Here is a 15,601-nt window from a genome sequence, read left to right as displayed (position 1 = left end):
ATTAGCTAAGCAACGTTTAACTTTTCATGGATATTCACTAAGTGACTGGTGAAATGAACAAATGAAGAAAAAGTAGTGTAATTCAACAAATTACCCCCATAGAAACAAACAACAAAGTGGCAGAATATTATATTTGCAGAAAAGCTATAGATTAAACTTAACTACATTCATGCTTAAAAATTCAACTATTACTGCTTCGGGTATATCTACCTAATATTATTCTTTATTTGCCTATACAAAATTTCCTATTCATGGCCAGTAAAATGAAGCTCCTGCAAGTTTCAGCAGTGGATCTGAGAGTGTTTGCTAGAACACACTTGGGTTGTGCACCAGCTGTCATGAGTTACACTGTTCCTCTTTGCTGGAAACATGAAACATTGTATCTTTATAAAAACATATATAACTCAAAAAAAAAAAAGCCTGCAAGATCTTAGGAAACAGCACTTTTTAAACATTATTTGCCAAATCATTTCCCTTACTAAATAATATATAGAGATTCTTTCTTTGATCTAACCGCACTAGCTCTGTACTTAGAAACCTTTAGGTGTTTTGCTGATCTCTTCCTATCAATAGCTAATCCAGAGTCTGGCAGAGAAACTCCAGGCTGAAGTACTTATAAAAATATGAGCCACTCATATGCAGTCTATTAAAGTAGGTGGCTTGTGGACATGATTTCTCTAATTACTTTTCTTAAACTTTATAAGAAATAATTTTTATTAAAAATTATTCTTTATAAGAATAATTTCCTATACATAGGAAATTATTTCAGGATAATTTCCTAAATGTAGCATATTAATCCTTCTGTCCACCTCTAAGTAATAAGCACTGAGGTAATCTCTTATCCCATACTCTTCATCCTCAATATTTATCTAATATTGCCTTCCAGATTTATCCCTCTCAATTAAATTCCTTTTCAAAATTCAGATTTTAATTACTAAACTTTAATCTTCACCAGGTCCCATGTTTCCTCATGTTTTCCTCATGAGAAAACATTAAGCATTTCTCAAAAACGACCCCAGCAATTCTCCACTTTGATTGTGTCACTTCCCTCACTTAAAAATCTAATAATTTGTTTGGAAGATCAAAGCCTTTCACTTTAGTTGAAAGACCCAATTGTCCTTCCTAATGGAATGGGCCTTGCACTGCCATTCTGCTCACCACCAGGTGACAGGGATACCACCTTCACATACCACCTTTTAAAACCTGCAAAAGTCTCTCCCTGCCGAAAATCTTCCCTGAAGGAATCTAAGTTTTCTCCTCACACATCAATTAAGCACCTTAACAAATCAATTCAGCTATTTTTTCTAAACAGCTATTCAAGTTTATGTAGCTTGCCTGGTTTCTAATGTTTCACACGATTGAGTAATCTCTGTATACTTCTACAATGCACTGCAAACAGCAGTTTCCAATGCCTACCATGAATAAAACTCCTCTTTGGTAGTCATTAAGTTATGAGATTAAATTTAGCACTTTTTATTCATTCTAAGAATAACATATTTGTTTCTTATAAAACATTTACCTCTAGATTAATCACAGCCAAAATAACCAGCAGGTAGCCACTAAAATTATTAATAAATTTGAAAATGAAGATCATAATATAGTTATGCCATATGACCAAAATAATATTTCCCGAATGCTTTTCTAGAAACTCAGTTGGTTAAATCCAAGAATTAAGAATTATAGATGCAAATGTAGGCACATAAGGTAAGTATAGGGAGGTATATTATTATTTTCCACTGTATATAATATAATTAGCTCTCCTTTTGTTTTTCCATGCCAGATCCTGTGAGGTAGATGACCATGCCATAACATGTTAATTATTATATAGATATGAATGAAAGAAAGCCTAATTAACGTTATAAATATTTAAAATTCTAGGTCCAAATATATAAATACTTACTAAGATAAGCTAATATAAACTATTTAACATATCTACAGATTAAGTGTTGGTGATAAAACCTACCCATCAAATCCCTGGAGTTCACATTCCTTAAGCAGTGAGACAGCATGCCCTTCATATTCCGTTACTATTAAATAAAAAGACACCAACACAAAATTAAAGTTTTAAACTATGATCTATACTTTTTAACTTGGTTTGGCAAAATAATAAGATAAACATATGGTAAGATCATAAAAACAACATTTATTCTTGAATATTTATATTTTAATCATGAGAAAGAGGATTAAGTATTAGCTGTCTGATGTGTTTTATAGCTTTATGTAAAAGAGGGTCATAGATTTGTTCCAACTACATAACTCATTTGGGGATAACCTACACATAGCAGTTAGATAATTTATCTCAGGGCCTGTCTGTTTAGTGTTCCCTAAATAAGACACATTTCCTTTAAATCAGAAGCCTAGGATCAGCAGTATTTTGAAAATAAGGCATATTAGCTGGCATCGAATAGTCAATGTTAAATCGTTTTTGGCAACCTTAAATGAATAAATCAGTTGAAAGGTTAGTGTAGAATTTACATACCAGAAGAATGTGTGTCTGGAACTGCTAGACTGAAAAGAGGAGTTGGATGTAAAAATACAAACTAAAGCCAACACCAATGACAACAGAACCAAACCCAAGGAGGAGGGTGGCACAAGGGCCCACCAGAGCTCAGATCCTCAGAGGAAACGAATCTGTCGGCCTGCATTGCTGTCTGCACAGGCACTGATGCCCACTGCAATACTGTATATGCCAGTGAAGGCAGGATAAACTGGCAGACTGCAGATGGCACCAAGCATTGCAACCACATTTAGCGTTTTCTAGGGCAGCTCTGCCAGAAGAGACAGCCCAGCTGTATCCACCCATCAAAGAATTCTGCTGACTGACATGACATTGCAGATGGATTTTTTGTGTAAGAATGTACATCATTATATGCAAGATTGCATTAATCTTTCATGCCTGTTTGTCCCTGGTGCCAGCATAGTTCAAGTTTCTTTTGCAATGTTTTTAGATATTGTTAAGAATTATTAGCCTTGGTGTCTAAAAGAATCCTTCTGCATCCAATAGTGTTATACTGTAATTCTCCCATGACTTACTCAAATGTTGCAAACACTCACATGAGTAAAACCTCTATATATTAAGTTCTAATCAAAAGAAAACTATAAAACTGTAATATAAAATGTTATTATTAAAGTTGAAAGGCTAAGTTCACAAAAAAGATTGTCTACTGATCCTTCATTTACAACCACAGCAAGTAGTTGCATTCTGAAAATGCAAAATAAAGTCTTACACACAAACATTAAAATAATTAAGGAAATTGTGAAAAAATATCTATGCCAACTTTTGCTCTTATACCAAAGCTTATTTTGGTCTAGCTTTTCAAATCAAATGCAAATTTGGCTTTAAAATTATGTTACTGGCTGAATGCTATTTATATTTAGGAAAAAATTGCAATAATGGTCTATTTTTACTTTGACCTTATAGATGGAATTTGAAATACACTAAGGAAAATTGTCTGAAGACAGTAATTTTTACAGTAACATTTTACAAATTAAATAAAATCACTGATCTGGAACAGTGTGACAGAAAAGATGAAAGAAACTTGATTATCCACCTCTACAAAATATATTAGCACAATGAACAAAATTAAGTCCTTAACCTCAGGGAATTCTATTCTAGAGAGAGAAAGACAATGTAGATGAATGAAGAAATGAATATACAACATAAATCAGTAATATGAGTATAAATGAAAATGTAGGGCTAAAGGATAGAGAGTGGGTTACTTTTATGTAGGTATGATAGAAAGAATCAAAACACATATTTAGATAGGATAATATGGTCTGTGGAACAAGAAAGATCCAGATTCAAATCATCCCACTCCAAATAAACATGTTAAACAGTGGGCTGGCTAGGCCAGTGCATTTCCAAAACAAGTAGCCTAGTCTCTTCTCTCATCTATTTCCCTTCCCAAATGAGATTGCCACCATCTGCCCCTTCTGCACAGGAAATTTAGAATTTCCACTATTTACAGGGATTTGAATACAGAGTTCTACACTGCTAGGATTTTTCCATCTCTCCCCAAACTTCAGTTTAAATACTACTATTACTCCAGTAATGCTCCAGATATTATCTGCAGGTTGATACTGAATGTTGAGGAAATAAGCTGAAATAAAATCAGACGAGATTTGATTTAGATATAAGGAAACATTCCTTGATCTGGTGATAAAATTCGATAATGAGAGAAGATAATGAAATGTCATTTTCTTTCCTGTTCTCTAGGTACTTCAAGTTTATAAGCTCAAAACTGAATCTACGGAAGCGGATGTGGCTTAAGTGATAAGGCCTCCACCTACCATATGGGAGGACACAGGTTCAATCCCTGGGGCCTCCTGGTGAAAAAGAAGAAGAGAAAGGGTGCCTGTGTGGCGAGCCAGTGCCCATGTGGCAAGCTGAGTGCCCATGTTGTTGCCCGCATGGCAAGCTGAGTGCCCGCATGGTGAGTGCCTGCATGGTGAGCCAGTGCCTGTGTGGTAAGCCAAGTTCTTGCATGAAAGCCCATGCAGTGAGCCAGTGCCTGCACAAGTGAGTCACACAGCAAGATGATGATGCAACAAAAGAGAGATGAAGGAGAGAGTCAAGGTGAAGTGCAGCAGAGACCAGGAACTGAGGTGGTGCAATTGACAGGGAACCTCTTGCCACATCAGAGGTCCCCAGGATCGAATCCCAGTGAATCCTAGGGGAGAAAGATGAGGAAGATCATGCAGCAAATGGACACAGACAGCAAAAACAGCAGGGTGAGGAAGGAAGAAAAAATAAATAAGTAAATGTTTAAAAAAAAAGAGTATATGTTCTTTTCTTATTAAAAAAAAAACTGAATCTATCATGTCCACCTTTAAATGTTTAAATGTACTATCACTCAAATATTATTGCTCCTCTATTTTCCATTGTCTACTCCATACTGCCCAAGCTAAGTGAATGAACTTCATCTGAGATTATCCCTCTCCTCACTCTCTACAACCAACCTTTAGCAAATGCCAGTCCTTTCTGCCTTTTAATTATGCTGCAGAGTCCCTCAATTCCTCACCACCCAATGCCTTAAATCTGGTCACCACCATCTTTAATGTGAATACTACAATAGCCTCTTCCCCAGCACCCCTCCAACCCTCAAGGCCAGGAGGACCTTTCTCAAACACATGTTGAATCCTATCACTTCCCCATGTAAAACCTTTTGATGGCTCATCATTGTCCTCAGGCACAAAGCTCCAACTCCTTAACTCACAGCTCAGTATCAGATATACGATTGGACTTATACACCCACAACTAATTAGAGGGGTAATAGATAAAGCCCTTTGCCCAGAATTCTCCCTCTTTCTAACAAGATACAATACATGAAAACTTGCTAACCAGATTTTCGTTAAAATGCAGGTAAAATTGGAAGGAGTAATACCTTAGGCTACTAACATCTTTTGTGACTGGTTTTATCAAATTGTCTAGATCTCTAGCAGGGAGGAAGAAGAATGACAATAGGCTTTTCCAAGGGAGGGAAGGCTTTAAGTAGAGCCAAAAAGAACCAAAGGGAAACAATACAAGGAGGAGACTTGGTATAAATGCAAAAGTTAGATGCATAATCCTACAGTGTGGAGCAAGTAGAGGAAGCAGACAATAAACCCCACTTTCTGACAATTCTTCCCAGAGCTAGCAAGGAGGTAAGAATCTCCTCTGGTGACAGGGCTCTCCTATGGGCCCTGAGCTGGCAGAAATCAAGGCTGCACTTAAAGAAGCATCTTTGATGCTGCTGATGAAAAAGGTCTAGCAGCTCTATTGACAGGAAGAATGACTGAAAGAGATGGGTAAGCCTACCAGGAACAAGCAACTACCTACATTGAAAAATCTCAGTACTCTTATACATGAGAAGAGACATATATAGTAGATAAAAATTACAAGGAGGCAGTCGTCCACTTCACAGGGCCTCTATGGGTAGTCATGCAGTTTATACTTAGCACAAAGGTACTTGCTCCAAGAGGCAAGTGGGTTTTGCAAGCCAGGCAATGCTCCTGCTCAACATGCTGGATAACCTTGTGCTGAACCAGCCCAGAAGAAGGGGCAACTTTTTGAAAGCACAGAGGAGGCATCGTTTTCTAACATGCATGAAGGCATGGTGACTCTGAATTCAAAGTAAGAATGTTTCACAGTATCATCCAGTAATGGCACACAATGCCTCTAGTGTAGGTGCCCAAGCTGAGGCTAAGTGTGTGTGTGTATGGGGAAGGAGGTGGGGGGGTGAGTTGAACATGATGATCTCTAAAGTTCTTATCAGTCTCATTTCTGTCCTGACTGGGCTTTTTAACTTTATTGTTCTCCATGTTTTCCTATAAATCTAGCATCCTTCAAAATTCTTCTCACACTTTTATGGGTATAATCCCTAAAGTCTGCTTTATTTTGGGAGCAAGAGAAAGAAATATCATATGTTCCAGCATAGGCTTGCCACTCCTCCTCTTCTTTGATTCATATAATAATAGGCTAGGAAAAATAACTCAGTTCTGTCTAGGTTCTTCCAGAAATTCATATGAGAGAAAAGAAGATAAAATATTATTAGATAAAATATTGCATTATTAGACAAAATATTGCATTGGGGTAGGATGTCAAAGTAGGGATTCAATTTTAATTCAAATATTTCAAAAGATTCTTATCTACATTAGGAAGTAGTTTTAGCAGAAGCCAAAATGAAACTATTTTTATTAATGGAGTAAGATCCATTTTAAAAAGAAACATGGAAAAATTGCTTCAAAATTGTTGAATGTTAATGCTATTAAATTTTTGATGCTGAAACTAAAGGCATTATGATCATATTTCTATATGAGATGTTTTCAAATATGTTATTTTATTTGAACCACAGAACCACGCTGTGAGGTAGGTAGAAAGACTCCAACAAGTGTCCACATGTATACTCAATCTTTCACACAAAATAGGAAACATTTTAAATAAATATTTAATTAATATGCATTCAAAAATCACTTTAAAAGGATGTAATTTTATAATTTTACCTGTAGGAGGAGTGTTAGGCAGCTAATAATTTGCCATTTTGCACAAATATATAAGCGAATTCTAAATATACTTTACGTAATAATCTAATTTTATTTTGTTAAGTAAAATATCTAATACTACTTTAGAAAAAGACTTAGAACATAATATTTTTCTCTCCAATTCAGTTGTTTTAAGAAGGAAGACATATTCCTATCATATTTTCTCCCTTAGTTCAATTTTCAAGTACCGTGTTTCCTTTCCTCCAACTCCCTTTTCCTTTCTCATCTTCGTTCACCTGATAGAGTTAGTCAAATTGGATTATAACACAAAGATAAAAATGTATACCAATTCTGGATCAATGCTTGATGAATAAACCCCTAAGCATAGCAGAAAGACCAATCCATAATCTGGACTCCTACTTCCCTTACTGTGTATTGTTGGGAACATACCCAGAAGCAATTTGATTTGGTTGTTTCTTCTCCCTCATAGAACCTAGATTGAGTTCAGGCATCTGTGATCTTCAGAAAAAGGGGGCCCCACCCTTTTTCTTACGGGCTAAAACAGTAATTGCTCCAGGTTGGGCACGAGGTTGGGCACAGATATTATATTGGCACAGTCAAACTGAAAGAAATAATTTTTAATTCATGTTTGGACTAAAACATGTCAGATCTCTCTCTCATGCATACACCTCTCCCCATCCCACAACACATGAATAAGGAAACATTCAATGGGAGTCATGTTATTGCAACTAGAAGAGTTAGATTTAGGATGAAGCCAACACCAAGGAAGTCAGAACAAAATTATGGAAAGAACTCCTAAGGTGTTATATGTGTTACATACATACACACACACACAAACCTGACTTGTATGTGCCTATTAGCCTACCTTCCTTCCCTCACTTTTTTCTTCTTCTTAAGCACTGAAAACTTTTTTTCTCCTTTTCTGTCTCTCAAAAAACTGGCCCAAACTTCAATGTTCACTTTAGCTTCAAATGCTTTTCTTGAGACTGCTGATAAAAATTACTATCACCCTGAGATATCACAGTTCTTTTAGGTAAACCGCAATTATAATGATTGGTTTTACGTATCTATTTAAATCCCTATTAAAATAAATAACGTCCTTTAAAGGCAGGTAGTATACCTTACTCATCTTGCATCCTGCACAGTGTTTAACACAAATAATTCAATAAGAGTTTTTTGAATTGAATGATGCATAGTAATATCCACAAACTGCTCTATAGAATTTGTAAAGTAAATCAATGAAACAAGATAATTTTGCTAATAAGTTCATTCAACATTTGTCAACATTACCCAAGTCGACCTATTAAACTACTACAGCGCATTTATGTACAAATGCCAAGTCTCAACCTAACATGTTTTTCAAACTTTTCATTCAGCCAATTCTTGAAAATCTTTTGTAGAGAGAAATGACAGATCTGAATTTTCTCTTTTACTTATAAATCACCTCTAACTAGGCCACAAATCACAAATATGAAAGGGTAACTTTTTCACTACAACCTCATTTCAATTCAGAAATTCCTCGAGTTTTTCACGGGAGTTTCTTTTGAACCCCTATTGTAGTAGGTGAATTTTGGGGTGGCCGTTCTTCCCACAAAGACTGTCCTGTAACTTTATTTACATTATGAGACCTATCTCTCTTACTCCTTGATAAGAAAAACCAAACCACTCTGAATCCCTTTCTAGCAATTTAGCATTGGGACTAAGAGATTCTAATTGAACTCTGGGCTTATCTCCTGAATAGTCACAATTTTCTGCATATTTATATCGTTTGTTAATGGAGTCATATAGAAATAAAGCCAGAAAAGGTGAGGGTGTGATTCTCAACAGCGTCAACCTCTCTTCTCCCAGCCCCCATCATGGGAAAAATAAGTCTCAAGGAAACAAAGGAAGATTTGGCCACAAAATTTTAAAAGTCAGAAAGGATTATACTAATCTTTCCATTAATTTCAGCACTAGCAAATTTAAATTTTCCCTGCCACAAACCTTATACCTTTCTTACTTTAGATAATGAATTTAAGCTTCTGATCCCTTTAAGTTCATCTAAAAACAGAAGTTAAGTGCTTAGTTTTGACCTAACCAGTAGGGGTCAGAGTCAGAGCAAAAACAACCTAATGAAATGAAGGATTCCATGGAAAGACATCAAACCTGTAAGTGAGCAAAAATCAATTGCTTAAACTGCAGAAATAATGTGTAAGTGACAAAAATATAAATGAAGATACTAAAAAGTGTATCACTCCCTCTAAAATATCTAGTAATTTTAAAGTCTAAACAATTGTCTAAAGAGAAAACACTTATATTCTAATAAAAATATAATAAAAGAAACAAAATAATTGTGTTGTAATCCTGGAGCTGGCTACAGTAAGCTATGCAGGCACATAAAACTCATTAGATATTACAAGTAGTATCCTATATTTGGATTAGGAAAAAAAGTGGGTTACTCTGCTTATTTTTTTTTTTATGGTAAAATTACATTCTGAAAATTACTTACTTGTGACATCTGTCTTAATTCCTGCAAGCTTCAACAGAGGTTCAACCTTCTTACAGTAGAGCTGGGTAGCTTCTTTTTTATGACTTTGGGGGTTAAGGAGTACTTTTAATGACTTTGGTCTGTTTGAGAAACCTAAGAAGAAAACACAAAGTTTTAAAATCTCTGCCAGAATTTTTTCTTTCTTCTTAAAGTCACATACTTAACGATTAGTTAAAATGCTATATATATATTTAAATAGAATTCGCTATTTTTATTTGAAATCCCCTGCAACGGTTTTCCTGAATATGGCATTATTTTAAAATATTTACATTTCTCCAAACAGTATATTAGTCATGTCCCTCCTACAATAAACTATTACTTATAATGAAGCATTTAATTTATGAAGGAAGATATGGATGAAAGCAGCTTTGTGAGTATCAGGAAATATTTGTTTCTTGACCAAATCACACTGAATAGATCAAACTATCTTGTAGCATTTGTTTCTGTTAAAACCAAAACCAAACCAGCCAACCAACAAACAAAAACAACAGATTGTAACAAAGAGAAGGGTCCATACCCTCTCCTTAAGCATTGCGTTATTGGAATGAGGCACTTGAATGGCCCCAGGGCTGCCGACACCTATCCTACGCATAAGTCCACGGCTGAGTGGGAGTGAGTTGGGATGAGTCAGTGCCTGCACCCAGAGCAATGCATGCTGGTAGCTAAAAGGAGGGTTTCTGCCAGGGTTCAAGCCTGAAGAGGCACCAAAGGGGAAAGAACTATTCTCCTGGGAACTGGGAAAGACGCCTCTCAGCGGGGATTCGATGATAGTGCTGCCTCACAGTTGGGGCTGAGATTTGATACTACAATTTTCTGGGCTTGCAAGATACTTATCACTTAGAACCGAGTTGGAGCAGGTGCAAAGCAAATTTTATGTTGTTAAGAAGGGGCAGGCAGGACGGAAGAACCAAAAGAAAGCTGACGACCGTTTCTTTTATAGCAAGCTGCTCTAAGAGGGCTATATTTCAAGGTTCAAAAAGAATACATCCATTTTCTAGTAAAACCATTACTAAAGACAAATGAAAATTGTCCATTACACCAACACCTGTTGTGCACCCTGAAATAGAGAAAACATATCATTTCTCATCATATTTAATGCAATAAAATCTTTCAACAGCACATATATATTTTTTTTTAATTCAGCATGTGTCAGGTGAGGAAGAGAGAGGGCCACCCTGAACTCTTTCAACATTTTGCTGTCATGCTATGCCTTCCTGTTTTCTGGGGCCTCTGCACCCTTGTGCCTTCTACTGCATCCTCCAGCATCACAGCTCTGATTCATGAGCCACTGCTTAAAAATTTTCAGGGCTCATCCCATCCTGCAGAGCAAGCCTGAGCCCCATAAAACTATATTCAGAATCCTCCCTCTCCATACCCTACCCTGTCTTCTCTCCTCCTTTCTCATTCACACATATTCAACAAGTATTTATTGAGCATCAGTGCTGAATATTGGAAAGAGGCAAAATAAGTAAGATGTGGCTCACACTTGAAAGGCGAAGACGTATCCATGGAAGCAAACAGTACAAGACAGTATAGATTTGGTATTGGAGAATCACAAAGTGCAATGGAGTGTACAAGAGAAGAATGGTTCATTCTTAATAGGGGTCTGGAAAATGCTCCCTGGAGAAGGGAGTATTTTAGCGGGGCTTTTGGCTCATGCAGTATTCATTACCTAGAATTTTTTCGTCTCATCCCACCCCTTATCAAAATAGCAGGGGTGGGACAAAGGGAATTTTAAGCAGTGAGGCCAACATGAGCAAATGCATTAAGCTAAGTAAGTGCTGAGGATTTTTATGTTCCATTTTAGCTCTACCATCGTGCTCTGGATGTACCAACTATTTGCCAAATTCCAGATAGGCCAGACCTTCCTTTGTTGAGGCTGATTCACCTTCCCACTCCACCCCAGACCCATTTCCATCAAAATTCCACATCTCTTTTGAAGTTCATTTTAACCACCACTCTCTCACTGAAGCCCTAACAAATCACCAATGGAATATACTACCCTAGCTTATTGGCTCCCACTTTATTCTTTGTACCTCTATTATGAAATGTAAATCATCTCCACAAAAAAAAAAATCTCTGAAGGCCTAAAACCTTAGGGCGGCCTGTGGCCAAACCTGGAACAATAAAAAGGAAATAATGACAGTAATGTATTATAATACACCGAATTAAAACAAACAAGCAAACCTCCCGTGACTCATACTGACACTAAACAAACAAAGAAGGAGGAAGGAAAATGCTTTCTTACAGTAATAATATACATTATAGAAAAATTATATAGAGTTCAAAAATCATTATTTCCAACCATCATAATAATTGATTCAGGTAAGAATCAGCAAAGAATGGTAAAGCCATCAGGTGAAAATTGGTTAGGGAACAAAATATATACATTCTTAAATTCTATCCCTACACCTTACACTAATTACAAAGGTTAAAAAGTCACCCTTACAGAGGAAAAATCTGGCAGACACTACTTAACCAAGTGATCAAAGTTAACACTCTTAATGGTACAAAATGACAACTGCCTCATGATGTAATACACTGAGAACATGCCATTTCTATGGTATTACTGCCCAAAATGTACAATGTAAATCTACCAGGATAAAATGCTCAGACTACCCAAATTGGATGACATTACATAAAACCTTATCTATAATAAATAGCCTTATATACTACAAAAATGCCAAAGCCATGAGGGACCAAAAAAATGACTAATGTGGTATTTCAGAGGAAAGAAGACTAAAGAGCTATGACAAAATGCAATGCATGATCCTAGATCAGGTAATAAATTAAAAAGAAAGCTGCTTCAAAGAATGGTATTGTCATCCTTTAACTAATTTAACTATCTATTGCCCTCCTTTAACTAGGAATGACTATACAGCCTCACTTTTATTAAAACACCACATGGACTTGCCTTACCTGGTGTGTATCTTTTTGGGAATACCCTGCTTCAATCTCTCAAACAGAGGCAGTGCCAGTAAGGATGGTATATAAGCACCAAATGGCAGCTCCCAAATGTCATCCTAAAATCCAACTTTTATTCCCCCTTCTTCCTATATATTTATAGTGGATGAATGGTAGAAATTTGTAGAAATGAGGAATAGTCATTTGGAGTTGGCAAGGATAATGACACTGTAGTTTAAGAATTTTAACCTTTTAACATATATGTATGAGAGTATATGCTAGGTGTCCCAACTCAATTTTTGTGGCATAATCAATCCCATTAGATAAGGCAGGAAAGGGCCTAACATCATTTTTTAAAACATTTTCAAACTAAGATTAAAACAATACGTTTTATTTTTAATTCTCCTAACAAAAACAATAAAAACTAAAGAAATTAACAAGAATATCCCATTCCTTAGACATTTTGATAGTACAAGATCTTATTAAACAGAAATCAACAAAGTAAATTTGTCACTCAAAATGTATGTTTTAATTTCTCTTTTCTCTTTAAGGTGCATATAATGTGGTAATAATGAAGCTGAGTCTAAATATACAGGCGCACACAAACTAGGCAGTAATCTGATACCAATTAAACATTCAGGAGAGGGATTTATATTGAGTAAAACAAGATTTTAAAAACTATTCTTAATTAGGTTGAATAGAGAGATATGATTTTTTTAAATTAGTCTCCAACCATCTCTCCTTCCACGCTTCTTTCTCAAGCCTTTCCCTATTCCATTTGGTTCCTTGAACTTTCCAGGCTCTTTCTACCACAGTGCTGTTGTACCAGTTTGCTCCTCTTCCTACTCACCCATACCCTCCTCCACCATAGCCCTTTTGCCCAATTAACCTTTACTCTTCGTTCTCATCTCACTTTTTGAAGTTATCACTTCATTGACAAAGCCTGTCATGGCATGGTTGGCTATAAGATTTCCTCCTAAATCTCAGCTAGATGATCATTTCTCCCTAGTTTCACAGGTCCCTGAACCTCTCACTTGTGAAGAGCACAGTCATAATTGTATATGTATTCATGATTATTTTCCCCTACTGGATTGGAAACTGTAGGATTTTGCTACATACTTTATTCCCTTAGTCCAATATGGTACAGAGCACATTGAGGAATGAGTTGAAGGGTAGCCCAAGCCCTGGGCCATATAGCTAGCAATGGCATTCATTCATTCATTCATTCATTCATTCATTCATTCATTCACAAAGAACTGCAAGCATGCTATGTGCCAGGCAAGGTAAACTTAGGCTCTCTTAGTAAACAGGAAAAGCCTCTGCCCTCATGAAGCTTCCATTCTAGTTGTAGGAGACAGAAACAAACAAGAGAATTTAGAGTATGGCAGGTGGTATAAGTGCTAAGGATAAAATTGAAGCTTGGAGTGGGAAAGAGGGAAGGCAAAAGGGGCAGTGACTTGCTTGTCAGGAAAGAACAGATCACCCACAGCCTTGTAAGCATTTGTTCTAAGTGAGAGAAGTATGGTGAATATGAACAAGGGGGTGACATAAATTCAGATATTAAAAGAATACTCTAGCTGTTATGGGGAAAGTAGTTATAGTTGGGGCAAGGACTGACAAGCTATAAAACAGTTCCAATACACCAGGAAATGACTGTTCTTGGAATAGAGTGGTTGCAATGGTGGTTATAAAGACAAATTAGGTTCTAGATACAGTTTGATGGTAGTGGTGACAGGATACATTAACTCTTTGGATATGGTAGGTGAGACAGTAGTCAAGGAGTAGTCGAATGTGTAGCTAAATAAGGGGGAAGTGAGGACATAGAGGGGAAATTGGTGGAATTGGTGGATTTTTTGGAGCTGGGCAAGTAAAATACGTGAGCTAGGAAAATGAAAGGGGATAGGTACAGGGTAATATGATTGAAATTCATATTGAACATTATTGGTAATGGCAAGGGTGAAAGCAGTGGTCCTTATGCTTACATTTTCATCAGAATTGCCTAGAGGAATTCTTACAAGATTTGTGGGCCCAGCCACAGAGTCCTGGGCTCTGTAACCTGGGGTGGGACCTGAGGATCCACATTTCTTAGAAGTTCCTCGGCGATAGTGATGGTGTTGCTTTGAGAACCACTCTTCTAGAAGTAGGAGTACGGTAGATAAAGTAAAGTGCAGGTCAAGATCTCTGAAGGAGTGAAGATCAAAAACTGAGATAACATCTATGAAAACATATAGAAGTGGAGGTGGTGGAAGATGGCATTGGAGTAGGAAGGCAGAGATCAATTCTCTCGCAAACACAATGAAGGTCCAAAAGGTGCCTGAGAGACTTGTTTGGGGGTTCAGCAAACCAGGACAGTGCTACACATCTCCCAGAAGGGCAAGGGACACAGAGATGAAAAATCTGAAACAATAAAACTGAGTTACCAAACTCCAAGGTAGCTGGGAAGGGCTCCCTTACCCCACTCCCAAGACAGTAAGCCAGGATAAAACCCTTAGGCTCACTGCAGCTGACTGAGAGAGGAACAGGCTTATTCCTCCTAGTCAGCTGTTACAAGGGAAAAGGGAGGGGGAGTTAAAGTGGTTTCTTTTCAGTGAATTTGGCCAGCAGAGCCTGCTTTTGCCACTGGTCAGACCAAAACACAGGAAAGGTGAGATTGGAAGAGACATCTCCATGAAAAGATGCGCCAAAGAGTGTTATCTGCTGGCCTTTCTGGAAATTGCATGGAGAAAAACTACTTTCAGGTCTCTCTTAACTCCAACTCCTGAGAGAAAAATCTGTGCCCAATTACAGAGTCCCTGGCCTAATTTTGATAACTTAAGCCGGGAGAGGCGGGGCAAGATGGCATCTGAGTGAGTGCACCTTATGGTCTCTCTTGCAAAGAGGAGGTCAAGTAGGGTTGGAGTCTTGCCAGAGCAGGCTGTCTTGGGGGCTTGCAGGGTGGAGGGACATCAATTTGAAGAGAGAGTGGCAGAGGTGCTGCTTGCTAAAGGTAGAATTGCAGCTTACAGGTACAGAGGTCGGAAGCTGTGGACTGGTGAGACCTTCCCTCTGGGGCTGGCGGCCGCGGTGTTTCCTGAGAACTGTTGGTTGTGGGGTGGTGTTCCTGGGTTCCGTGGTCCCTGGATGTGTAGTCTCCAGGTCAGTGTCCCCTGAGTCCCCATAGCCTGTGTTCCATGGACCTATGTGCCCTGG

General features: G+C 37.4%; 1 protein-coding gene across 4 annotated transcripts in view; it reads right to left on the bottom strand.

The window, feature by feature from the left end:
• The window catches only part of CERKL (CERK like autophagy regulator), a 198,448-nt gene that overhangs the window by 62,095 nt on the left and 120,752 nt on the right, over positions 1-15,601 (bottom strand). For all 4 annotated transcript variants that reach the window (XM_004476869.5, XM_004476870.5, XM_004476873.5 and 1 more), the window contains 2 exons: positions 9,470-9,601; positions 1,964-2,027 (listed from right to left, as the gene is read on the bottom strand). In XM_004476869.5, the coding sequence (XP_004476926.2) occupies positions 1,964-2,027; positions 9,470-9,601 (196 nt within the window). The remainder of the gene's footprint in view (positions 1-1,963; positions 2,028-9,469; positions 9,602-15,601) is intronic.

Source organism: Dasypus novemcinctus, chromosome 7 (genome assembly GCF_030445035.2).
Source record: "Dasypus novemcinctus isolate mDasNov1 chromosome 7, mDasNov1.1.hap2, whole genome shotgun sequence".
Lineage (NCBI taxonomy): Eukaryota > Metazoa > Chordata > Mammalia > Cingulata > Dasypodidae > Dasypus > Dasypus novemcinctus.
The sequence above is the reverse complement of the archived record's forward strand: the minus strand, read 5'-3'. Positions and strand labels throughout refer to the sequence as shown.